The following is a 26716-nucleotide window of genomic DNA, read 5'->3' on the forward strand; positions in this document are numbered from 1 at the left end:
GACAGCGGCCAGCTGGTGATCTCCGAAACTCCCGTCGATTCCGACCAGGAGACAGCGCAGGATGCGCATGCATCACCTGCACCTGCCACCCCAACAGCACCACCACCACCAGCACCACCAGCAACGGCACCAGCACCAGCGCCACCAGCAACGGCACCAGCCAAACACGCTGCAGCCACAACAGCCACAAAAGCGCAGAGGCGCAGGTCCCAAGTTGCGCCCTTGCAGGAGATGGAAACACCCTCCACGCAATTGACACCCAGTCAGCGCACCATCACACCACCTGATGCACCACCTGGAGGCGCAAGACGCGCACGGCGGCGCAGGGCTCGTCGAAGTTCCGTCTCCTCAGCCGACCAGGATGTCCCACCAACTTCTGCAATCGAGGAGAGGATGCTGCGTGCACAGCGCATGCAGGGACGACACGTGGCAAACATTAGCTGCAATATCGTGCGCCTTGCTAGGGAGATGCGCGCCATGACTGCGGCAGTTACGGACATGAGCACGGCGGTTAGGGACATGACCACTGTGGTGGCAGAGGGCAATGCTCAGTTCAGGGAAGACGTCCATGAGCTCACACGTGCCATGAGGGAGGGCCATGAGTGCCAGAAGAGGAGGCACCAGCAGCAATTGGTGCGTTCCGCCGCCGCTACAAAGGCAATCACACGGCACAGCAACAGCACCGCAGTGTTGGCACGCCGCTCTGTGTCCCTGCAGGTGGACCTTGGCCACTTCTGCGGGGATGTAGCAAAGTCACTAGGACTGATCACCACTGCTGTGGAACACCTTCAGAGCAGCACATGCAGTGCTGCTGCTTTGGGAGGGGATGACGCCAGTGAGGCTGCCTCCAGTGTCAGCAGCGTGTCACTGGCAGAGGCCAGCACCAGGCGCCGCAGTTCGCGTGCCTCCACGGGGACAGGCCGTGGTGAGGCATTGGATACACCTGAGCGGAGGCTTGGGGTACGTGGCAAGCGCCACTAGGAACATGCACAGACATACCGGACCATGGTGGGGCAACCATGGACCTACCCTTCCTGAGACTGCACAGGTGTGACTTTTCCGCACAGTTGTTGTTACTTGTTTCCTGTGGTGCATTATTTCCATAGCTTGTTCATTTGCACATACCACAGTGCTACTGTGCATTAAACAGTTGCACACAAAACAGACTTGTAACGTTTCATTCCCACCTGATTCAGAAATGATGTTGCATGATGTATGTCCGCCTCCTGTGGCCCTCTGCTGTGTTAGGGACGTGTGCCTCTCGGTGTTGGGCGGGTGGTTGGTCTTCCCGGTGGTCGTCATCCCTGTCCACCTCTATGGGTATGCCCCTTCTGGTGGCAATGTTGTGCAGCATTGCACATACAGCAATTATCCGGCAGCATGTTTCAGGTTTGTATAGCAATGCGCCGCCAGTCTTGTGTAGGATTCTGAAGCGACTCTTCAGAATCCCAAATGTCCTCTCTATGACATTCCTAGTGCTGATGTGTGCAGCGTTGTAGCGATGTTCCTGCGGGGTTGCTGGATTGATGTATGGTGTGAGTATGTATTCACGCAGGGCGTAAGCACTGTCACCTAGAAGATAGAAGCATAGACTTGGCATTGGGGATGTACATACATGTGTGGTGTTGGTGTGGGGAAGCGTATATTTACGTACCTAGCAGGAGTCCCTCTCCAAATTCTCCGTTGATTAGTCGCCTGTGCATTCCACTGTGGCGGAAGATGTAGGAGTCGTGTGTGCTCCCTGGGAATTGTGCCACTAGGTCCGTTATGATGTTATTGGCATCGCACACAACCTGCACGTTGATTGAGTGGTATGACTTGCGGTTCCGGAAAATGTACTCATTTGCTGCGGGTGGACATATGGGGATATGCGTGCAGTCGATGCATCCAATCACATGTGGGAATTTTGCCACCTGGTAGAATGCCTGCTTGGTGCGGTCCAACTGCTGTGGGGTTGTGGGGAAGCTGATGTGGGTGTGTAGCATTGTCAGCATGGCATTGAGGAATTTCTTGAAGAAGCGTGACAGTGCGCTTTGCGATACGCCTCCGGCCACCGCAATTACCCCCTGGAAACTCCCTGAGGCCAGTAGGTGCAGGCTGCATAGGACCTGAACGTGCGCAGGGATTGCATTGGTACGGTGTGTCTGGTGCTGCAGTAATGGTTCCAGGTCTGCAATCAGGCGCATGATCATTGCACGATTGAGGCGATACTTCTCATACACCTTGTCCTCATTCTGCCCGAGCAAGGTTATGCGCAGTCTGAAAACTCGCTCCTGGACCCTTCTCCTGCGCTGTCCTTCAGCATTGATACGCATCCTCCTTGCAAGCACGTAGAGGGCAGCCATTTTGTGGGAGCCAACAGGGTCTCCTGGGCCACATTTAAGGGTTTTGTGATTGCCTCAATCATTTGCACATGTTGAAATTGTTTTTTTGCATTGTTTTTTTTTTTTTTTTAACTTTACCTCCAGGTTTTGATTCCCCTTATTTAGCTCTTGCAAAATAGCGATTTTTGGGATTTTCGTTATTAGCGACTGTTGTTGCATTGGGGTGCGATTCGTTATTTGCTATTGGCACTTTCCGGGAGCTAATAGTGATTTCGGTAACTGCTAAAGCGGTATTTAGCGATTCGGTAATTTTGCATTTTGGTTATTAGCGATTCTGTATTTTGGCTGATTTATTTTAGCGATTCGTTATTTGCTCAGGTTTTGGGTTCATGCATTTGAAGTGGGTATTTTTACCTCGCTACCAGGAGCTATTAGCGAATCGGTATTTTACCGACTGGATTTTGGCTTGATGCATGAGGCTGTAAATTATTAGTTGCTGAAGGGCTATATCCTCATTATACAGGACAACAATTAACAACCTCCCAGAATGGGAAGCCACTTTGATGCCCCCAAGGGAAGTGCCCATCAGATTAACGTTCAGTCTCATCCAATTTAGGGTCCTGCATAGAACATACCTGGACAGAGCCAAACTGTATAAAATGGGGGAAATCCCAAACACCCTCTTTCTGTAATACAGGAATATGAAGGCTCCTTCTATCACACATTCTTGGACTGCCCCAGGATCCAAATTTACTAGGGCATAATCCTGAAAGAGCTGAGGGCTGTCTTAGAAAGCGAGATCTATCCTAATGCTCAGTTTGTGCCCCTGAGAGTCTTGGGTGAGATAGACCATCCACGCAAAAAAGTGTTTTTTATCAGCTGGGTTGGCGGTAGCAGAGATAGATATTGCGCAACTGTGGGGATCCCTGCCGTAGCAAATGAAGAAGTGTCTTGCATGGATGGATGTATACATGGGCGCCAAACAAGTGGTATGCCCCCACAAGTTTGAGAAAGTCTGGTGGCGACAAAATTAATTCTATGTCAGGACCGGAGGCAAGGATTATGCTTTACGCTGTCTTCAATTTTATTACAGCAGTCATTTAATTGTATCTCCAACAAACCACATCAAACATCAACAACGAACAATGCAGTCCAATCAATCCACAACTGGCTAATCTCAAAGCAGCAGCCCGATCTTAGTCCTTCACCTCTGTCCTTAGTGACTCTCTTTCTTCATTGCTCGCAGCCAGATAAGTCGCTCTCTTTTCTTGCTCCTGTTATTCTGAATAATGTTGTGCTACTGAAACTGTGCGAGTGTTTTGTGCTAAGGTCGCAGGTCCATTTTTCCTCCTATGGGACTATATGCTCGTATCTCTGGTTGCAGAGTGTGGAGAGGTCATCCCTCTGCTAGAGAGCGATGTTATAGTGATATTTCTCAATGGTGGGCATTGCGCCGTTTTGGAATTCCTGTCAGACAGGGGCCAGAATCCCCCGCCGCCTGCAATAGCCTCTGCTGACCCTGGAGGGTAATGCCCCTCCTATAGAGGTCTGCACAGGCATACAGTCTGAAAGAATGAGTATTGTGACGCACTTTGATTGCAAGGGTCGGAAGTGGCTGGATTTCCCTATAATGCTCTAAAGGGTCTGTACTTGTACTTTAGGCTGAGGCAGCAACAGCCAGGCAGGGACATGCTCCCAGGAGGCTATCCTCACCCACCTTTGTACATCAAATTCCAGGGGTGTGCTGTTCCTGGGGCGTAGACCTGTGGCTTTGCCCATTATTGATTTGCTGGACCCCAGCACCTAAAACTACTGCACTTTACGCTGATCCTGATCCTAAGCACTTTCCAGTGGTGCTACAAATAACTGCCTTTCCAATTTATTTCCCTGGGATTGCCTGCGTTTCCCGACCAGTGACATGAAAGAGGGCAGTGATGTCCAGTATGATGGGGACCCCTTGGCTGCCCTACAATGGGATGAGGATTTTTATGATGCAATAGATTCATAAATATACCGGGCAGTGTAGGAAGTCATGACACAGATGAAGCAGCACTTGTCGCAGCAAATTGCACGCACATTCGCAAAACTGTCCAAACTACAAGGCCACACTTTCCTTGATACCCTCCCACCAGCCAAACCTGCAGATACTGAACCAGTCCTTGCCAAACGTTGCCATGAGGCGGGGTTGACCACAACGCCTTTGCGCTCCTTAGGGAGGCATTTCTGGTTCAAAATCAGCCTTCTCCTACGCCTGGGTTTCCCTGGATCCGCCCAAAGGGTCTACTAACCCCGCATCTTCCCCCTCACCCTGGATGATGAAGCCCATAGGGACATGGATGATGATGCAGGCCTTTCCCGGCCTTGGCGCTCCTCTCCCCCCTGCCCCTGGCCTAGTGCCCTGGATGACGGGTCAGACATGCTTGACCCGGAGTATCTCCTCCACCCTGTTCGTCCGAGTGGGCTCCCTCCATCAAGGTGGCGAATTATGTGGTTGGAAGAATTAGAGCTCCGCTGGGGAAGGAAGCCCGTAATTACCTCAAGGTCGAGTGCCCTCCTCATCATTTGATGGGTAGGTAGCCCTAACCCCTGAGCTGGATCCCAGAACGGTCACCTTCTTAGCCAAATTATTTAAAGACCCTAAAAAGGGCATCAATAGGTCCAGGTCCGCATGCCAGGATAAACTCCTGGATGCCCTTGGTCCATTGACCAAGATGCTCGATATGGTCGAGGATGCCAAGGTTTCAGGATCCCTCATTTCTCCGAAGGGTCTCTCGGGCACCACATGCACTTGCCTTCATGATTAACACTAATAGGCGCTCTCAACGGAATGGAGATAGTCTTTTCTCATAAAAGTGGACCTGAAACTTAGAGACCCGGCGGACATCATAGCGGGGGTAGTGGCGCAAGGAGGGCTATTTGGTGAGCCCTTTAAAAATGAGCTTGGAAAGTTTGTTAATACATTCACTTTACAAGACAAAGCCCAGTCCTCTATAAAAAGGGTCTCCTCATTTTCCATTGGGCCGGCCGAGGCAGGAAGCGCTTAGCCGCCCAGTCCTACTCCCTGTATCCTGCTAGAGAGCAAGGCTCCAGGCGTGGCCAATACCAAGATCAAGTCTGTTTTGGAAACTTCTATCCAACTAGCAGCCGGCGCTTCAGGGGAAGAGGACATAAGGGATTTGACACTACCTCCACTTCTGGTGAGTGTTCACTCTTCTTCCCTCATAAAAGTAGGGGCTGTCTGGTGAATTTTTTCCAAGTTTGGATGACAGTCACAAGTGATGCGTGGGTCCTGCAGGCGGTTCAAGGGCTCGATATAGAATTCTATGGGTCACTGCATCAGGTTACACACCCCAGACCACTTCAGTTCTCACGTCAAGAGGCGGACTTGGTGGTTGCAGAGGGTACCTCTCTGCTCGAAAAAGGAGCTATTTGCCCCAGTACCTCCCATCTACATGGCTTCATAATCAATCTTTTCCTTGTAGACAAGGTAGGCCGTGGGCAGAGACCAGTAATAAACAAGTGAGTTCAACAAGTGGCTGGTGTACCACTACTTAAAAATGGAGGGGATCCACCCCCTTCGCGATTTCTTACAGCCCACAAACTGGATGGTCTGCCTGTACCTGAAGGATGCACATTTGTCCATTACAATCTTTCTGCCCCACAGGAGGTTCCTCCAGTTTATCTGGTGGTAGTAGATGCTTCAGTTTTTTACCATGCCGTTCGGATTCTCCTGCACCCCTCGGTGCTTCACCAAGGTTCTGAAACCTGTGGTGGAGCGCCTACGGGCGCAGGGGATCCAACTCACTGTTTATCTCGCCGGCATGCTCCTCCTGGTACGGGACCCACTGCAGTTGTCAGCTTAGCTACAGCTAGCAGAAAATCTGCTCTCAAGCATCAGCTTTGTCATAAACAAAAGGAAATTGCTTCTGACTCCACTCACAAAGTGTTTTTTCTGGGTTGTGTCATAGATTCTACTGAGGCTTCACTCTCGGAAGGTGAACAAGACTCGATATGAGCTGCAGAGAATGACAGTTCATCAAAGAGTGTCCTTGTGACAGCTTGCGCACCTGGTGGGTCTCTTATCGTCATCCATCCAGGCCATATTTCCAGGACCCCTGCACTACCAGGCCTTTCAGCGCTTAAAAGCAGCACGCAGGTGAAAAGGAATCACTTATTCCCAGCTGGACACCCTCTCAGAGGACGTGCAGAAGGAGAACATTCAGTGGCTTCACCTAATGGAAGCATGGAACGGAAGAACAATTTTTGGGTCAACCACAGACTTCATTATAGAGTCCGACGCCAGCAGGTCAGGCGAGTTTTCCACAGGCGGGTTGTGGTCTCATCAAGAACAGAGATTACACATCAACTGTTTGGAGCTTCTGACCATGTCTTTTGCGGTCAATTGTTGGACCCAGGCCAAGATTCAGTTGTGTGTCCTACTGAAGATGGACAACTTTTGGCCGTCAGGTATATAAATTACCTGGGAGGCACTCGCTCCAAGGTACTATCTGACCTACTGACCACTTTTTGGCAATTCTGCCTAGACCATCAAATCTAGGTCATGGCAGAATATCTTCCCTGTCAGTAGAACCGGGTAGCGGATTGGCAGTCCCCTCACTTCCGGGACAACAGCCTTTGGAAGCTTCATCCGGAAGTGTTCTTCAGCATGCAGACCAAGTGTAGCCCATTTTTGGTGGACCTCTTTGCCTCCAGATTGGATCACCAATTTCCCAGGTTCTTCAGTTGGAGGCCGAATCCCCTTGCAGCAGCCACGGACGCATTCCTACAGGATTGGGAACACGAGACAGAATATGCATTTCACCCGTTCGCAATAATTACATGGGCGTCAGCTCATATCTGACGTCAGCGGGCGGACATAGTGTTGGTCACCCCTACATGGACATCTCAAGTGTGGTTTTCGGTTCTTCTGAAACTTTCTTGGGATTTCCCAATCCCACTCCCCCTATTTCCGCCTCTCCTTCTTAATCCGGATCAGATCCCACACCAGATGGTGTTCGAGGACTCCCTCCGCTTGATAGGGTGGCGTATTACAGGGGTAGATGGTCGCACCGGGGACTTTTGACACAGTCTGAGGACCTCTTGTCAAAGGCCTGGTCTGCTGGAACCATCAAGCGATACCATTGTGCTTGGATGAGATGGTGTCGTTGGTGTGTGCGGCAGGGTTGTGATCCTGTAGGCATAGATGTTGATCAGGTTCTGAATTTTGTGGCTAATCTAGCCCAGAAGGGGATGGCATACCCCTCAATCAACTCCTTCTGTTCAGCCATCACCGCGGGGCAGATGCCCGTGGACGGGTCCCCTGTGGGGGAACATCCGTTTGTGTGTCACCGACTACGGGGCATCAGATTATTACTGCCACTAGAGCCAAGGTACTTGGCTCTTAGGTACGTTAATAAGGTGCTTAATCTTTTGCTGTCATGGGACCCTAAAAGGTTCCTGTCAAGGAATGAGCTCTCTGCGAAGCTAGCGATGCTGCTCTGCAAGGTATCATGCAGGCGGGTCTCAGACATCCGGGCTTTGGACATTACTGGAAGAGCCTTCTCCCCCTTGGGAGAGTCTTTAATGTTCAGTAGACATACAAAAACCAATACTAGGGTCATAGAATACCCTTCTTTTCCGGACCCACTTTAGTTGTGTGTAGTTCAATGCCTGAAGGCCTATGAGGAGGTATCGGCAGAATTGAAGCCTCCAGGTGAGAGGCAACTTTTAATCGCCTTCAGGAAGCCGCATAAGGTGGTGTCCTTCCCGACCATAGCCCCCTGGGTGCGGTGGGTCATCCAGGAAGCTGGAGTGGATCTAAACATCTTTGGTGCACATTCCACTCGTGGGACGGTGGCCTCTTAGGCGTTCAGTTTAAGTGCCGGTTTGGAAGATATTATGAACACGGCGGACTGGTGCTCTACCTTTGAGAGGTTTTATTTTAAGCCAGTGTTAGATAGGGATCAAGAAGTGGTCAGTAAACTTTAAATTAACATAATCCTCACCCCGGTACTGACATAGAATGAAAAACGTCCTAGCTATTGCAAGGGAAAGGTTCAATCCTATTAAGGACTCGGAGGAGAGGATTATTCCACCGACGGATCGTTCATCTGGGAGACCCTCCCCATAAGAGTAAGTAACTAAGTTATGCTTTATTGGCATGATGATTGTGAATTTCTACTGATTCAGTAAATGTATATGGTATCTTCTGCTTTGTATAGCATTCTCTGTGGGTTTGTATTGGTAATTCCATTTCTTCTTCCAGGAACGGAGACTGAGAAACAGAACTCACGAGAAGAGGGCCATGGCGTGACTTGTACGATGAAAGAGGCACTAAGGACAGAGACGAAGGACTATGGTGGGGATGCTGCTTCGGGATTGGGCAGTTGTGGACTGATTGAATTGCATTGTCTGTTATTTGTTTGTACCAATTCTCCGTGTTTCATGGGAAATGTGGTTTGTTGGAGATACAATTAAAAGGCTGCTGTAATAAAAGTGAAGAAAGCGTAAAGCATAATCCTTGCCTCCGAGTCCTTAATAGAATTGAAATTTTCCTGAACGATAGTTAGGAATTTTTCATTCTATCGACTAGAACCTACTGGAACCAATACCCCCAAACATCATACAATGGACAAGGAGTAGCTATGAGAGAAATACCCAAATACAAATGTAGACAATGGACACCAGTAGACTGACTATGCTCCACTGGATTGAACATGAATTGTTAATAATTAATATATGATTGGTGCGCAGGGGGCATTTGAAGAACCATCTGATCAACAGTGTACTCTTTAGTCGAAACGCCTGTCTATAACTTATGAATATGTAATGCATCCATTACTATGCTCACTGTTCGATATTCTTAACAGAAGAAACATTCTCCTTAAAAACAGTTAATAAAAAAAAATTAACTCTGATTTACCTTTAAAAATTCCAACAGTGGTATTCATAACATTCAAGAAAGGGTTAAAGCTATGATATTTTTTTAAACCTTAAGAGTCTTTAAACGATAACAGGATAAATAAATATATTGTTATAAGGAAGGAATTGCAAAATCAATAGTTATGTCCTACCAGCGCTGGCAAATGCCTGAAGGTTATGCTGAGACCCCATTCAAGACATGTTTACAGAGAATATGTAAGGTACTAAAAATCATTAAATTTCCTTCAAAAAGTTGCTGCCAAATGTTTTACGATAACAGTGCCAGGAAAGCCTATTATACATTCCACTCAAGTAACTGGAAAAATAACTTGCAAGACATGGCGTAGGCTAAATTCATTCAATTTGGACATACTTAAGTACTTCAAGTTTGTTCTTTAAACCGAACAGCAGCCTAAAAATTGTGGAAAAAATATTCTAATGCAAAGTGGATTTCTGAGAAATTATCTGGCACACTGTATGGAATTGTTTATTTCTGCTATGTGCCCTGCATTTTCTGTCTCTGGACGTCTGCAGGGACCTTATGAGTTAGTATGTATTAACATTAGTTTCTGGTAATAGCTATAGCTTTCAAGAAATGCACGTGTAAAAGTTACAAGAACACCGAAATTCGAACTCGCGAAGTTAGCACAAGCGATTCATGAGCATACAGTTTCAGGACATGGTAATAGCATTTGGTTTTAGCATCAAAGCATAAACAACCAGACAGAATTTTCAGGCGTTAATTCCACTGAATAAGAATTATGAAAGACAACCACACAACACAAGAATTAGGCTTGAAAGTCTCTTACATTCTAAAGTTGGCATTACATGGGCAAGTACATCAAATACATCATAACTTCAATAAACAAATTGCTTCCAGTTATTTTTCAATGCTTATACAACCCGTTCTCACTACCACTCATACTATCAACATGGAGGTAGGTGTTGCAACTCATTTTCCAGGCAATACACCACATCCCTTTACTTGTACATCATGCTCTACTTTTGGGTGAATGGCCAGGCTGTGGAGTGCCACCGGGCAAAACACGTTTTTAGGAGTAATTGACAACCCAAGATTGAAAGGACAACCCTCAATCCTGTTAACAGGATACATAGATCAGTTACAGGCTTTATATCATCTCAATATGAAGACCATACATCATATTGTGTCTGCCACTGGTGAGGCATCAGAGACCAACATAGGTGTATACTTCCATACCACCTCACATAAAATTACTGCATTTTCATGCCACAAATTCATTCCAACTGCAGTGGCCCAACTATCTTCTCAAAAAAACACCTGTGGTTATGGACACAATACTGAATATGGTGGACGAGCAAATAATATTCCCAATGGGTTTGCATACAGTCAAAGCAGGCATGGTAAAATATTATGCCACTGCTGAGCTCCCACATGTAATAAGATCTACTGATGTGCAGACACATCTCAGTAGTACCACCAAACGCTAGACAGCAAGTATACAGTAACCGCAAAATGCAACATATAGCCTAAATGTCCAGTTGTGATGACGACCTCTGCTTCACCTATTGATGTGCTAGATTTCCTTGCTCAGGTCATCATGCCATATTCCTGCAAAACACCTGCTCAGGACCAGTATCCTTGGTACGTATGGTAATACCAGTTTTAAGGCTATATGTCTCTCTCTCTCTCTCTCCCTCCCTTAATGTCATGAGTCAAGTAGAATCGTTAAGGTTTCTGTTAAAACCCATTCCAACCAATAAAACCCTGCCAAAGTAAATATATGCTTTCATTGGAAACTGGAAAGCACTGAATTTTGCTGCAATTATACTGCTCTTACATCCCTTGTAGTCATAATAATACAAGTGCAGCCATTACCTCTAAACACTTTTCTATCGTGATGCTTTCAACATGGTCCACTTGGGCGTGAAGGTATGTCACCTACTAAGCCCTGAGGTTCCTGGGTCCATGCAAGATGGAAAATGCATCAGAACAGTGCGTGTGTGAAAACTGTTGAACAGAACACAAAGATAAAGTGGCCTGTTTCCAGTGTATGCACCAGACTGGAGGTGCTCCTATGTATCTACCAGGCTTCACACCATTTCAGTGAGGCATTGGTTACTAATGCATAATGAGAAGGATGCAGATCATAAATATGATGAAGATGATGCAGCTTATTTCCACCAAACTAATCTCAGATGACTAAAGTATGCAGGAAGATCTCATAAAGTTGAAGATCTTTACCTTTGGAATGGCCTCCACCCAACTTTACAAAAAGAGCCTAATTACCTCAAATTAAAAACAATTAACAATTAAAGACCTACATGCTTACCTTTTACAGAAAATCCATCAGCATACCAACACCTAAATGGGACCATGCCTATCATCCAGGGACTGGGCCCCGTGACTTAGCTGGGTCTGTTCTAGAGCTAATACCCCTGCTAAAATTGCAATGAATGTTTGGGATAATATACCTTTCCACAGCTCTTGATCCACTGAGACTTTGTAACTTATACACCACCATCATTCAGAAGTGGCTACAAAGTCACAAGGGCAGCCATATACAAAATTCCTAAAGTAAAATGATGCTCCTGTTAATCTTTCCTGGCAAATTTTGCAAACCCAAATAAGGTATTAAGCACTCATCAGATGTCTCAATGGCAAAATTACCAAATTGCAATGTATCAACTAGAACCTAGAATATCCGCTGTGAATAGGACAAACCTTGCTGCCTAATAAACACAAAAAGCTACTTTAGGACAATCACGGGAGACAAAAAGACCTAAGTCACAAAAGGTATCAGTGATGCACTAAACACATTGAAATGCACCCATGAACATCTCACAAAAATGTTAAGACTATGCAGAGTTCTTTCGAATCCAAAACCCCAAAATACTCAACTCTATCTCCAGTGCACCAGACTTGTTTCCAAAACCTTTCTCCTTGCTACCCTTTCCACTGCCAGCATCCATCTATTTCAAACCCCTAGAGGTTGATGAAATGCTGAGCCTGACTGCAAACATAAAAGCATCCAGTTCATCTGTGGACCCATGCTCAGTTATAAACTAATCCAACCCTCTCTTGAACTGGAAACTATTAATATGATAAATGCCTTCCTCTAGTCAGGAGTTATGCATGCCCCTCTAATTGATGCTATTATTAATCCTCTGTAGTAGTAGTTGTAGTAGTAGGGGTAGTGGTAGTAGTAGTAGCAGTAGTGAATAATAGGTTTATTTAGACAATTGTTCATAAAACCAATACAGATTGATTACTATTTAATCCCACTCATAATTATCATAATTTCTCGCAGATCGTAAAACAACTTCCCAGTCCAACTGCAACATCTGAAAATCTAAAAGTGGTATATATGATAAAAGGTAAATCTCAGTACGTTGCATTAAAACTCCATACATTAGGAACAAAAATCTTAAATATTTTCTATGCATATTTAAAAATACAGGACAACCAATTAAAACATGAACAACACTACATTTCATTTTTAAAGTACATATGCAAAGACCTCCCATTTCCCCGATTGATATTGCCCAGCTTGGAAACCACATTTAAGGGTTGCATCCTAGCCTATATTTTATGATTTCATGGCGGAGTGAAAAGTTCAGATAATAAAATGAAATGGAAACACATCTGAGTTTCCAAGAGTTGATAAGGTCATCTTAAACAAAGGTTTTTGGGATACATATAGAATATCCTTTTGATGAGACAATGTCAGTGCACCCTCTTGAAGTATTTTTTTTTACAGGGAAATGGATCTCCACTACAGGAAATACTGTTTAATATTTTTTATATGCTTCAAGAGAGCCTGTGGCCATTTTAATTCACTATGTTGAACTTTAAACCTAAAAATCTGCGCTATTCTAGTTAGGCTGCCAGCGAGTGAAAGTCTTTTTAATCAATTTTAAATGTTTATTCCACCATATGTGACCATGATAATCATTTTAATTCACACCAAATTCTCTAGATCATTAACCATTTTGGGAAGTTTAAAATTATTTTCAAACACACACTCTCCACAGAATCTAAAATATCACTCTTATCCATACAAAATATTTTAAAAGCATAAAGTAAAAAGAGAGGTATTTTGTTAAAAAAAGCTTTCAAAAGTGTGGTAAAAGAAATTCCCTGTACATTTAACTTCACAAGGGAGTCCGTGTGTAGCATTGCTCTGGATTTGATACCCTTCATATGTTCATTCCATTTTAGATTTGCATTAAAAAATAATCCCCAATTATTTATATGTTTTGACTTCCTCTATTTTCGTTTTATTTTCCCCAAAACGCCTCAGTCTTTTCCATATTAATCTTTAGGTGGTTTGTCATAAATGATGCTGTTAATGCATCAATGTTTTTCAGTAGGCCTCTTGGGGATAATCTAAAATAACACGGACATCAGCATATGTTAAGCAGGGTATGTGAATAGCTTCCATTTTATGAGACAAAGAATTCAAATTATTTTAAAAACATGGTAGATTAGCAACATATAAAGTGAAGAGACTTGGGGCTAGGACACAACCTTGGCGCAGTCTATTACATATCCTTATCTTTTCAGTAAGGCAACTCAAAGGGTCCATTTCCACTTGAGTCCAAATTGAACTGTGCAGCCCTTGGATCAAGGACAATAGACCTCTTAGAATATTCCAAGTTTGCAGTTTGTCTCACTGACCACCTCTATCTACTTTATCAAATGTAATGCAGAAGTCCATGAAGCAGCTGAGCATTCTCTGATTTATTTCTAAGGAATTTCTTATAATTGCCAAAAGAGCAAACCAAAGATCAATTGCTGAGTGTCCTGCTCAATAGCCACCTTGTTCAAGGGGCAAAAGATTTATTTTCCATAACCCATCCTCAGTTTGAGTAGGATTTTAGCAAAACCTTTTGCAGACACATCTAAGAGGCTGATTAGTCATCAATCTGTGATGATTTTCCCATAATCTTTCTTCACTAATGGTTTAATCACCAAACATCTCCATGAGTCAGGGATATTAGCAGTTTCTGCAATCCATCTAAATAGGAGCTTCACATTTTCTGCCCATCAATCGAGAGTCCTTTTTAAAATGTTTGCTGGAATGTTGTCTCGTCCAGCAGCCCTACTTAATTTAAATGCAGATATTGTTTCTTTAATTTTCTCCACTGGAACTAAATCAGTTGTGTCAGTGTCTGAGCTATGCTTATTTTTTGCTATCTTTAATAAAGGAGAACAATATAAATTGTGTATGCTGGACCCAATCCTCTTCTGATATCGTATGAGATGGTTCTATTGTGTATACATCAAATATATTATTTACCTATCCCCAAAATGATTTTTGATCACTCGCTTGAATAACTTCTAAAATTTCATTCCAATTTATATTACAGAAACTAATTTTCTTATTTCTTATATGTGTCTTATATTGTTTTTCCAGCACCAGAATCTGTTCTACATTTACATTCCTTAGATCTCTCCTGTAAGAGAGACGTAATTTCCAAAGTACTTTCTTATGTTCTCTACACTCTTCATTAATCCACCCCTGGTTGTATTTACTTTTTTTGTTCAACCTGTTTCCATTACCAAAAGGGTGCCCTATAACACCCAGTTGTCACTTTCTTCATGGTGCATTATATTAAAATCCGGAAAGAGTTTAAATATATCATAAGGGACAAAAACATAATCAATCAGGTGGTGGTGGGACGCAAACATTAAGGTCACACCAGCAGCGCAACCATTTGAATTTATTAATAAAGTTTTGCAAACCAATCACATATGATACTTCACTTTTTCGAAGTTGTGGGTATTGGAGAGTTTGCAAGTGGGATATTGTACATTTCAAGGATATCATTTAGTGATTCGTCCACTTTCGACTGGTCAGGTTTCAAGTTGGAATCCCCCATTATGATCTTAAAATTGTTATTAATTTCCCAAAAATCTGTCACATTTGACTTTATCTGCATGTCGAGATATATATTTACCAAAATTAAAATTTGTGAGTTCTGGGTTCCGGGAGGCATCATAGACAACCCTCATTCTCATGGTGTATATGATGTAATTCAGTCATCGTAGGTAAAAAATATCCCCATAATTCACTGTTACCCATCTATAATTCTATATTTAATAGGCGATATGTGGCGCACCCAGTCATCAGTTATAAAGAAATGACGTAGCTACCCAACTGCAATAACCAATTACAGTTGAGTTCTGATGCAACAATGCCTGCTGCCACATCCTGCAGCCAAAGTGGATAGCAAGTCACTGAGCATCATTTAAGCAACTGTTGCGGAAAGTAGATATTTATGGCAGCATTTTTATTTTTTGCACTCCTTAGGTAATTATAGAACAGGTAGAATCTTTCGGCATGTTTCTACATATTCAGAGCTACTGTGCCCTATAATAAAAACCTGACTTGTATTAAACTGTTTCTAATTTCTTTTTGCAACAAATATCAAACAGCATTTTTGATGTGTTAACTTTTTCACTAGAGATTCTATTTCTATTCTTCATATTTGCACACAAGCTCTCTCATTCATTTGAAAGAGCTATGCACCAAGGATTTAAGTAGTTAATGGAAAAGGTGAAGGTGTGACAATGCACTGCAAAGAATAAAGTACACTCTGCTATTTTATGATAAGGATATTGTAAGTTACCTTGGAGTTCCTTCGGCCTCGATCCTCTATATTGTCATTGAACTCCTCTGTGACCTCCAATATCCTTGTAATGTACACAGGAAGTTCTTTATCACATAAATAAAACTGCTAAAAAATATGCCAAGTTACTGGCATAATATATGTGTGCTGCCACATAAGCCAAAGTACAGCAAGTCTAAAGTACAGTAAAGATGGTATAATGCCCTTGAAGATTTACAACCACAGTATTTTTAGCCTCATATGACCATGTACAAGATCCTATGACCAGGTACAATTTCGTATGACAGCATCATACTGCTTATAGGTACAGCTGTCAAACGGTAGCAACAGAATCATATGATTGGGTGTAATCATCATATGCTATGGCCCTTCTTATATAATTAGAAGTACCCATCATACGTCCATATGGTGAGTAGAGCTCCACAGGTCAATATACTGCCATCATTGTGCCAGGTACACTCTAATATGCCCACATGCTGCCATTCATATGACAGGCACATCCACAGCTAGCATGTGTCCAAGTTCAGTCTCATGTGATGGAACAATCCTCATACTCCTGTTGGAGTCTCATATACCAGGGTGCATATGCCCTATAGTGATAATACCCTCTTTTGCTCAACTTTTGCCTCTGTAAAACTGGTGTAAAATCAGAAACACAGGTAAGTGTAAGTTATTCACAGTGGCAGTCATCCCATGTCCAGGCACATCCATCATGTGCAGGGTGCAATCTCAAAGCGGTTGCAAGAAGTAGCCTCATAAGCCCACCTACAAGTCGTGGCAAAACGCAGCCACAAAAGTTCATGTATACCATCATATACTCAGATACAGTCAACATAGAGTGGCAGTAGAAATGTATACCTGTGTGAGACTCTTGCATGTTTGGTACAGCCTAACATGTTCAGGACTATCATCAACTGTCTGTGCAGCATCATGTGAAGGCTTAAAGCACATGTGCCGTGTTCAGCCAGCCACCATATGGAAGATGTAGCAACAACATTCCCAGTTCATAGCATGGGTAATGTCTCAGTTGCTTGCCAAGGATCTACCATCATATACTCAATTGCATCTTGTATGACATGGTATAACCATCATATATTAGAAGGATCCACCCAAGCTCTGTTATAATAAGCCAGGTTCAGAACCTCCCAGTAGCCCAGCGGGGAAGAAACCGAGGCAGGAGGACCTAAGAGACAATTAAATGTAAAATTCAATTACATAAACATGATTAAAAAATCCATACTTGTATAAAATCAATAAATAAATGACTTTATTAACTGAAAGTTGCACTGAAAGGGAAGAAACCGCCTCACTTATATAGTTAGGCGAGACTGAGAAAAGGGATGGATAAAAATACAATATGCTCCTGAATAGTAAACGACCACAAAAGAGACCAGGGCAATAAATCATCTGTAACAAAGAACAATGTCTCAAGGGTAATATTCACAGGTCACTTATATGCGGCACAAATAATTGTGACGGATTAAATCCAAAGGGGGAGAAAACCAGGGAGATATTTTCAAGTAAATGTAAAGTATATTTCAATTGACAAGCATGTTGGACATATTAAACTTCATATGTACAAGAACATGGGTCAGTAGCACTGCGTTACATTAGATGACATGTAACCAACAAAATACTGTGCACAAGTGCTCGGGAAGTATAGTGACGGTGAGAGTGACACGTGACGTGGTATATACAGCGAGGGCAGTGGGCGCAACAAGAGACAAGTGAGATAAAAACACAGGTGTACATATTTAGAATACAGCGACAATTAATGGTACATTAATACAAATTTCAAATGAATAGCGTATCCGTGAATAGGGGCGCCAAGGGTAGCGCTGTGGAAGTCGATGGCGTTTTGGCCTGCAGAAGTGTTAGGCCATCATCAGGACCAGGTTACGTTTTATCTAGATTGCAGTGTCAAGATAAACAATAGGGAGGGGGGTGGGGTTCAGTCCAGGAACGTAGATTTAGGGAGTCATCATCGAACTGGGGGATCACAGAGACGGGGTAACAACATTACTTCTGAAGATCTGTAGGGCGGGCTATTCAATATCCGCTAAACAAAGAAGGAATGAATCGCGACGGCCGGCAGGAGTCCATTGTTTATCATGACACTGCAATCTAAATAAAACTTAACCTGATCCTGATGATGGCCTAACACTTCTGCAGGCCGAAACGCTGTTGACTTCCACAGCGGAACCCTTGACGCTCCTATTCATGGATACCCTATTCATCTGAAATTTGTATTAATGTACCATTAATTGTCGCGGTATCCTAAATATGTAAACCTGTGTTTTTATCTCACTTGTCTCTTGTTGTGCCCACTGCCCTCGCTGTATACACCACATCACGTGTCACTGGCGCCATCACTATACTTCACGAGCACATGTGCACAGTATTTTGTTGGGTACATGTCATTTAATGTAACGCAGTGCTACTGACCCATGTGCTTGTACATATGAAGTTTAATATGTCCAACATGCTTGTCAATTGAAATATACTTTACATTTACTTGAAAATGTCTCCTTGGTTTTTTCCCCCTTTGGATTTAATCTGTCACAATTAATTGTCCCACATATAATTGACCTGTGAATAATACCCTTGAGACATTGTTGTTTATAACCAATTTGTGAGCTTGTTGAGATAAAAACCTCTGATCCAAAGTGCTACAAAAGAGTGCCTCTGTATTATATCCCCGAAAAGTAGTTCTGATTGCAATTGTGCAGAAGAATGTTAGTGGTGAATTTCCACAATCTTGGGGAAAACGAATTATTCAGTGTAGATTTCCATCACTGCATCTCTTAACTGTTAAACAGAGCACAGTTCTGAGGGACATCAGCAAACAGTCATTCAAATGAGTCCTCATCACTCTCCCTAGCTGAAGTCGAATCACTCAGTATTTACCTGTGTGTGCACTTTGCTCTATCTCCCATCTTAGAGTCACAGTTCCTTGATTCAGACAAGTCTGCTTAGGAGGCAGACTTTCCGGTTCTGGCACCAGAACTATGGAATCAGCTGCCCTCCGCTGCCTCAGAAATCACATCGCTGACTGCAGAGCTCTGAAACTTGTTTTTTCTTCTAACAGATTTCTCTTTCATTCAGCTGTTTAGAGTCCTAGCGCCTCCGGTCATGCGTGCACTCAGAAGTATATAATTAATTCATTCATCACTCATTGAACAACACAGAATAATCATTAACATACCTGGTACCTGGCAGCCCAAGCTCACCCTGCTCCTGATCGTGACTATATTAATTACAAACTGATAAAATATTTAGAAATGGATTAATTCACAAACATACCTGGCAGATTGCTGCCCGCGGTCATCCAGCCGCTACCTGAGATTGTGAGTGGTGAAAACATTAATGGTTCAAATTCCCTTGAGGACTCTAATGGTGCTCCAACCTTAGCTTGACAAGCCTAGGTCTTTGTTTCAATATTCTGCTCTGTGGTGTAGCAACCCTGCATTTTGCTCCTTGTATGTCCCCTCACTCTTTTCTCACATGTCTGTTACTTTTTTGCACTTTTTATATGTTGGCATCTATTGAATGGTACCGTTCTGATTTTTTTTTTATATTTTCAGAATCACAGAATACCTATGACCAATAAAACCATGTTTTCTTGTAAAGCTTTCAGGCCTCCATCTATATCATTTAATGATACGCGTACTAATGTTTTCTCACAGTAAATAACTGATTAGTATAAGCAAATGACTCCACTGGTAAACCGGTCTTGTTGTTTAGGTTCGATACCAACTTCCTATATGGAATTCTGATTTTCCTACGTCCTCTATTTCCCATTAGCAAACAGCCTCTAAATCGCATACAGCTCTCATTGCAGAGGCCTTGTAGTTTAAGAAAACTCCATTTAAAAAAAAAAAGCTTGCTCACTGTTACCCAAAGTTCCATAGTCACTCATCTTACTTCTAAAAGCATACTGTCAATCTCCGCTAGTCACCTGGTCCTCTAATACTCTAGATTACACATAACCATAAACTAACACAGTTTCAGGTTGCCAAAGCAACTGGATGTATGATTAGTAGCACTGTGCATTTAGAGTACCATTAAATTGAAGAGTGGAGGACAAGGTATATATAGTCATCTAAAGTTTATATCTGCCTGTAGGCAACACAAAATGAAACATACGCCTTTCTGATTGTTGTCTCATATTCCAAAGGAGCTATATTCCACAACTTCTGAATCCTTTAGGATAAGTATGGGCAAGGGTCCTCCACTGCATGAGGGGCAATCCCACCATGCCATAAATGCCTGGAAACACTAGTGTTCTTTTAGTTCTTATGAGTTCCGATCGGTATAAACTTCGCAATGAAGGATGCTTTGAATGCCACCTGGGCTTTCTAGAGTGACATTCCCACCGGGAATACGGTTCTCCCACAACATCTTCTCAGAATTACTTCTAGGTGTTCAGACTTTTCAGAGTTAACTCAAGGGCTACTCTAGTGTTCACACAAGCTCCTGAGACTAGGGGCAAGGTAACAACCACAATCCTTTTATGTCAGTTTGCAGCCCAAATTCAAGGGCGGTCCCGTTCCATTCACTCTGAGTCACTGACTTTGTTTTCAAGGAACCGAAGAGTGGAACCCCAAAAGGTTTCCTGCATATCAATATGAGATAACTACCATAGGTCCTGCAGACCAGGGTGTATAGATGTCTCCATGTGACCAATGACTTTGGCCAAGCTGTGTCATAACAAGAACAAGGTTTACCAGATGGTACCCACACTCCCAGCCAGCAAAGGCTGCCCGTTGCATCCAGAGAAAGTTACCACAGACACCAGGGAGCTTCAGGATTGATTCTAAAATTGAAGAGCGCAAATGGATCTGACAATAAGAATTCTGTAGCCATTAGGACCTTCCTAAACCTGGTGTTTAACAGTGGACTGGAAAGAAGGATGGGCGCATTCCTTCGGTACTCACAGGACTCAATCTTTAATTCAACCGTTCTTTGGACGAGGCCAGTAGGATGGAAAGAGAACAGGGAGCTGAGCATTTTAGATGACCCCACTTGGTTGGCATGTTTTGATTGCTCATATCTAACAAATTCCAAAGCCTGGTAAGATATCCGTTCAGATTTCATGATGGCTTTGAAGGCTGAATTTGTCTCATTACTTGCCCGTATGGTTGCAGTTCCCAGGTACTTAACGGCAAAATGAAGGTAATGTGAAGATGATGTTTTGGGGAACTCAAATCAGACAACCATGCACCTAAATAATTATAAGCAGTGGTGGTGTCCTCCAACCGTAACCCCCTGCACGAATTAAGCCCTGAATTCATATTGGTTTGTGAAGGTGATATTTCCCACTTTTGTTACTGCAGTCTTTTTGACAACCTTCCAGCACATTTACTGGTAAGTGCAGCAGGAAAGCACTACTGTAATATTGAGTTCAGCAGCTACGCCACATAATAGGGCAGAAAGCCCTCCCTCAAATGTGGTGCAAACCCATCCCTTACATATAATCTGCATTTAACCTTGTTTTAAACTATGTTTTTTCTAGCTGTGCCTAAAGAACGTGAGTTAACCCAAGGTACCACACAGGAGAAAATGTAATATAATTTTTCAAGTGTTACAACATAATTTGGCAAGCACAGAGTGCTATAACTAAACTGCCACCACCTCATACATCACAAAGTGAAATTCGTACCTGAACTAACATGCCTGCGTAAGATACCTTTCCAATGTAATTAGTGCTTCATGCCTGCTAGGGAGGAGCTTAAGCTCTGGCCAACTTATCCCACAAACTGTATATATACACTTCACGGTGAGAGTTTAATAACAGCCTCTCCATAATACCGGCTGTAACAGCAACGGGATGCCGCCACTGGCTTGGAACTCACAAATGCGGGTAAGCTTCTACTGGGATGTGGTTTGGCTTATTTTCCCAATTTATTTATGAAACCGCGGTTCACTTGATGCAGGAATATGCATAAAAAGGCGATTTCCGATATCATTCACCAATAGACAGACAATACAAATAATTCTTGGATAGTTGCTTTCAAGACAATTTTTATGACCATACTGTTATGGAAAAGCAAATGCGCCCTGGATAAATTATTTTCCGGAACTGCATTTGAACTACGGGCTACAAAACGCTCATGCATGAATAAATTATTTGTCAGAATCCAGTAATTTTATAAATGTTTTTTTTAATACCTAAGGAGGCAACTGCATCTGGTCGTTTGCGACCGCACGTTGAAATGATTTCGCAGAAATCGAGGGTCAATTATTTAGGAACGCATTTAACTTTTGCATGGCACGACAATACCTCACAAAAAAATAAATTAAAGAAAAAAACGATTTATCAAGTTCAGCCTAGTAAAATGTTGACAAAGTCAGCAAACATGAAGAAAGGGAAAGCGGTTGCTCGAATTTTCTCTGTCTGAATGGATAACACTTACATTGTTAAGAAACTACGTAGAACAGTGCGTGTCTTATGCGGCATGGACACGAATGAGCAAAATAATATGCGCATAACTTAATTTAAATATCAATAGGCCGAAATAGTTAATTTAGGCACGCGTTGATAACTGAATTGGACCTAATTAACTTTTGTCTACAAACATTAATGCAAAAAAATGTTTTCTTTAGAAATTACGAAGGAATATGCAGCTGCAAACGCTCTTCCTGCTGCTGCTATGGCCATACCAGATCCACTCCGTCGGCTACTACGTAGAAAGATACTCGAAGCAGTCGAGCGTGAAGGGGCCGCCGCCGTACCTGCCGCTCAACAACGTGAAGAGCCAAGGTAAGCGCTGTCCTCGCGACTTCGCGCCAAAACCTATACTTTGAGTTAGTCATGCAACAAACACTGATTATTTCAATAACTATAATCCGTCCAGCAGGGCCGACACTGTAATCACTTTCACAGACCTAGCGACCCGTTTTCCGTGCGTGCACTATCCATTTTAAAGCTCTAATCTAAAATTTGCTTAACTGCTGTAGAGCCAAGGCTGTCACGCTGGTGCCCCAAAAGCAGTCAGTCAACGCGGACATTTTGCTGGCTTGCACCAGTGAGTGCTGCGGTCTGGGCTTACAATGGGTTTAAGACTGCAAGCACTTCTGCCCCTCACATAGGGTTAGTAAACGCTATATAATCTAAAAGCAGTATTTTGCGAAGTGTTTCGTAAATGTTGCAATGCAATACAGACACAACATTTTAAAGACAGTAATATGTTTTTACGTGGAGCAACAGGAGAGGTGTTCAAGTGCAAACCAGTCAGGTTAAGTTGACAGTGATATAATATAGTGCAATCTTGAACCAACATTTCCTATATATTGCACTGGTATCACTACTATATTCTGCAGGGCCTGCCAAGTGGAAAACCGACTCACCTTTGGACAAAGGGCATTTTGCATTAGTCTAAAAGTGGGTGCAATATTGCACCAGCACAATCAATCTCATCTAAAAATATCAGTGCAAAAATGCACTAATTATGTTTCAATGTATGTCATCTACAAAGGCATGGGGAAAGTTGCGCCAACTTTAGTTCTATGTATGCCCTCAGCATTATATTTTGTCAAATGCAGAAAGCAGCTTTTTTCACGATGACCAGAATCTTGCAGAGGAATCTAGGTTCAGAGGCATTTCTTCATTAATTTGTTCAGAAACAGTTCCTCAACAGGATAAGGGGTCTATGATCTTCATGCTGTAACACACAGGAGTTAAGTCCAGTTCACCTACACCATCTGCCTCTAGTCTCTTTGCCTTTCAAAACAAATTGGCACTGTAAGAAAGACCAAAGGCTGTACATCACTCAGTGGCTTCTTTAATGCTGGGCACAGAACTCTTCTGCAGGGCAAGGTGGTTTTAGTGGTTACCATAGTCTACAATAGAAAAAATATTTTGATTGTAGCTGGGAATATTGAATCCTGAATTTCGACGGGACAGAATTTCATTACAAAAATACCAAAGGACAAAAAATCGAAAGGTAAGTGCACAGAGGGAGGTAAGGGTTTAACTCCACATCTACGGACCTTGAAGATATATATACCTACAACATACATACAGGTGGAGTTAGGTATGGAAAATGTATGGAACCATACTTTTCAATACTTGGTAACTCGATATTGTTGTAATTTTTTCCCGTAGCTATTCGGGATTCCATATTCCCAGCCTACACCACAAATGCCAGATATATGCTCAACTAAATACATTCACAGAATTCCTACTGTTTTCTATTTTTATTGCAGTACCTGCCCCTTATGATGCAGTAGCTGCAATAAAAAACATAAAACAGCATTCTGTGAATGGCATTGTGAGAACATGCAGATGTCCCCTGGACTATTGCATTCTTCCCAGTGCTAACAGCCCAAATTCACACAGCAGAGTCTGTATGTCACAGAGGAGCTTCCACCTTCCAAATGGATTCCACGCCCTTCAGGTGCTGATCTGCACAATCAATAGTCTGCAACCACAATTGCAATTGCAAAACATTGACATTTGGAAAGAGGAAGGGCGAGTCATGCTCTGTCTGCATTCCGAAACATGTTGAGTTGAAAGTACACCTTGTGGTCTGAAGAATTTTCTCGCTAGCATTTTACCTTTAGTATATTGCAATTGTAAAAAAGTTTAATACAGTGGGCCCTAAGTCCCAGGATGGAACTGTCAGCTACTACAATCGAAGGCAGTTTACACAATGAAAGGGCTGTACAGAATGGCAATCCATGTAGGTTAGGCACCACTGTTACTTTTGGAAGATATCCTCTAGAGAAGATTAGGATTTAGGTGTGCAAAAAGTTTGTAAACTGACACATACTGTAAATGCCAATGTTGTTGTGTGCAATAGTTGCAAAACTATTATAACATTCTTTTTAGGTCTGGGTTGACAACGCAGCTGACAGACCTTACGTGTTTAACAGAAAAAGAGCTTACAGAACTATTAATGAGACAGGAGCTTTGACTCCGCCCACACACTGATCATCTTGAGTACTGCATTTGATTTGGCAGACGTTGTGTGCTGCCCTGAAAAAAGAGTGCTTGTACTGCACTTTTTGCCTTGCGGCATGGGTTATGCTCAATACAACAGGACTGAGTTTGTTATGGTGATGAGCTAATCATTAAGGCTTTAGGCCTGATCCGTTTTTTAAATTTATTTATAGCTTCAACCTAGCCAGCAAGTCTGTGTATTTATTATGAAACGTATGTGTTAAAATCATTAAGCAGTGATTGTTATTTCACGGAGTTGAATCTTACAGATTAATGTAGTAGGCAAGGGTTATGATGTTGATTATCACCTCTGACAAACTCTTAAGGTACAATATTTTCACTGTGAGAACACGTTTAACTCCTCTTAGAAGTGGTTGCATATTGTTTTGCTAAATGCAGTTTTGTAAACATTTTTAATTTAATGACTGTATGCCTGATGGTTGCCTTGTGGGTAAATTTAGGCTCAATACAAAAGGCCTTTTTGGGTCATTGGTAAATGTTACATGAGATAGCCTGGGTTTGATCTGCTCTGTTTATTATGAAAGTTCTGACAAAGGCATTAGGCCTGACTTATTTATTGTGAAAAGCATTAGTTAAAGTCGATGAGATTTTATGGATCGATTGTCATTACACTCTGGTAAAGGCTACAGACAAGATATTTGTTACATGGAATCCCAGAGATTACTGTATTAGGCAAGAGTTTTGATGCTGGTTACCCTCTCTGACAAACCCTTGGGAATGAAGATATGCAACGTCATAATACTTGTTAGGACATTTAGCGAGGAGCTGTATACAGTTTTGGCAGATGTCATTGATTACATTTTGAAATTTGATCATTCTTTGTCTTACGGGTTCCAATGTATGCTCAATTGAGCAGGGCTGATTATGTTAAGGAGGCAAGCCAGTAATCGAGGCTAGGGGCCTGATCTGTTTATTATTCAAAGATACAACAGTCAGATATCATGAAATATTTAATTTAAGGCCGTATTGTCATTATACTGAGTAAACAAATGTAGACAGATATTTTATTACATTCCATCTCCCAGATTACCATAAAAGGCAAGGATTTTGGTGTAGGCTACCCCCCAGAAAAATTCTGGGGAGTAGAAGATTTATAATATGATGTGCTATCCTAACCCCTCTTAGGATGGTTTTTAGGTCTCGCCTGACCCAGCGCATGCGCTGGTTTGGCGAGACTTATTGAGAGGGCTCCAAAAAGTGCTACCAGGCCAGCCTAGAGCTACAGTGCATGTGCGCGGGCGCGCGCTCCGCGCTTTACCGCGATTACTTTCACTTTCGCGGCCGCATGGCCTCTTTGATGTTTGATCGTGATCGCGATCACTTTCACGGCCGTTTGCATAGCCAATAGGTCTTGCTTTTGGAACCTTATAAGTATTTAGTTATGCAACTGTTGCATAGCTAAACACTTATAAGGTCCCAAAGGCGAGACCTATTGGTTATGCCAATGCTTGTTTGTATTATTTTGCCAACCATACTTTTGTACGAAATCGTTTGACTGTATGTTTCCTGGGTGTCTTGTGGGAAAGAATATACTCAATACAGTAGGCCTCAGCGGTTATGATGACCAGCCAATGATAAAGGCTATCAGCCCTTGTTGGTTCATTGGGAAAGTTATGTTAGCTGCCACAGGTCTTATCTCTTTAATATGAAAAGGTACAAAAAAGGCAAATAACCTGATTTAGGGCCTTATTTAGAGTTTGGGGGACGAGTTACTCCATCACAAATGAGACAGAGATCCTCTTTCCCTAATTATAAGTGCACTAGGATCTAATGTAATAGTAATTAGGCGGAAGGGATATCCATCACGTTTTCTGATGTAAAGTTTGGCAGACGGGGAACTCCCATCAGCAACATGATGGATATTCTGTCCGCATAATTATAAATGCACTAG

At 42.8% G+C, this 26716-nt stretch overlaps 2 protein-coding genes across 3 annotated transcripts in view; one reads left to right on the forward strand and one right to left on the reverse strand.

The window, feature by feature from the left end:
• The window catches only part of NT5DC1 (5'-nucleotidase domain containing 1), a 1278063-nt gene that overhangs the window by 938945 nt on the left and 312402 nt on the right, over nucleotides 1–26716 (reverse strand). The window lies entirely within an intron of this gene.
• The window catches only part of COL10A1 (collagen type X alpha 1 chain), a 170342-nt gene that overhangs the window by 87044 nt on the left and 56582 nt on the right, over nucleotides 1–26716 (forward strand). The window contains exons 1-2 of one of the 2 annotated variants that reach the window (XM_085612172.1): nucleotides 21669–21723; nucleotides 22467–22623. In XM_085612172.1, the coding sequence (XP_085468298.1) occupies nucleotides 21691–21723; nucleotides 22467–22623 (190 nt within the window). In that variant the 5' untranslated portion in view covers nucleotides 21669–21690. Of the gene's footprint in view, nucleotides 1–21668; nucleotides 21724–22466; nucleotides 22624–26716 lie in introns of those variants that run through there. The other variant, XM_085612173.1, reaches the window with a different exon arrangement.

The sequence above is a fragment of the Triturus cristatus genome, chromosome 6, assembly GCF_964204655.1.
Source record: "Triturus cristatus chromosome 6, aTriCri1.1, whole genome shotgun sequence".
Taxonomy (NCBI): Eukaryota; Metazoa; Chordata; class Amphibia; order Caudata; family Salamandridae; genus Triturus; species Triturus cristatus.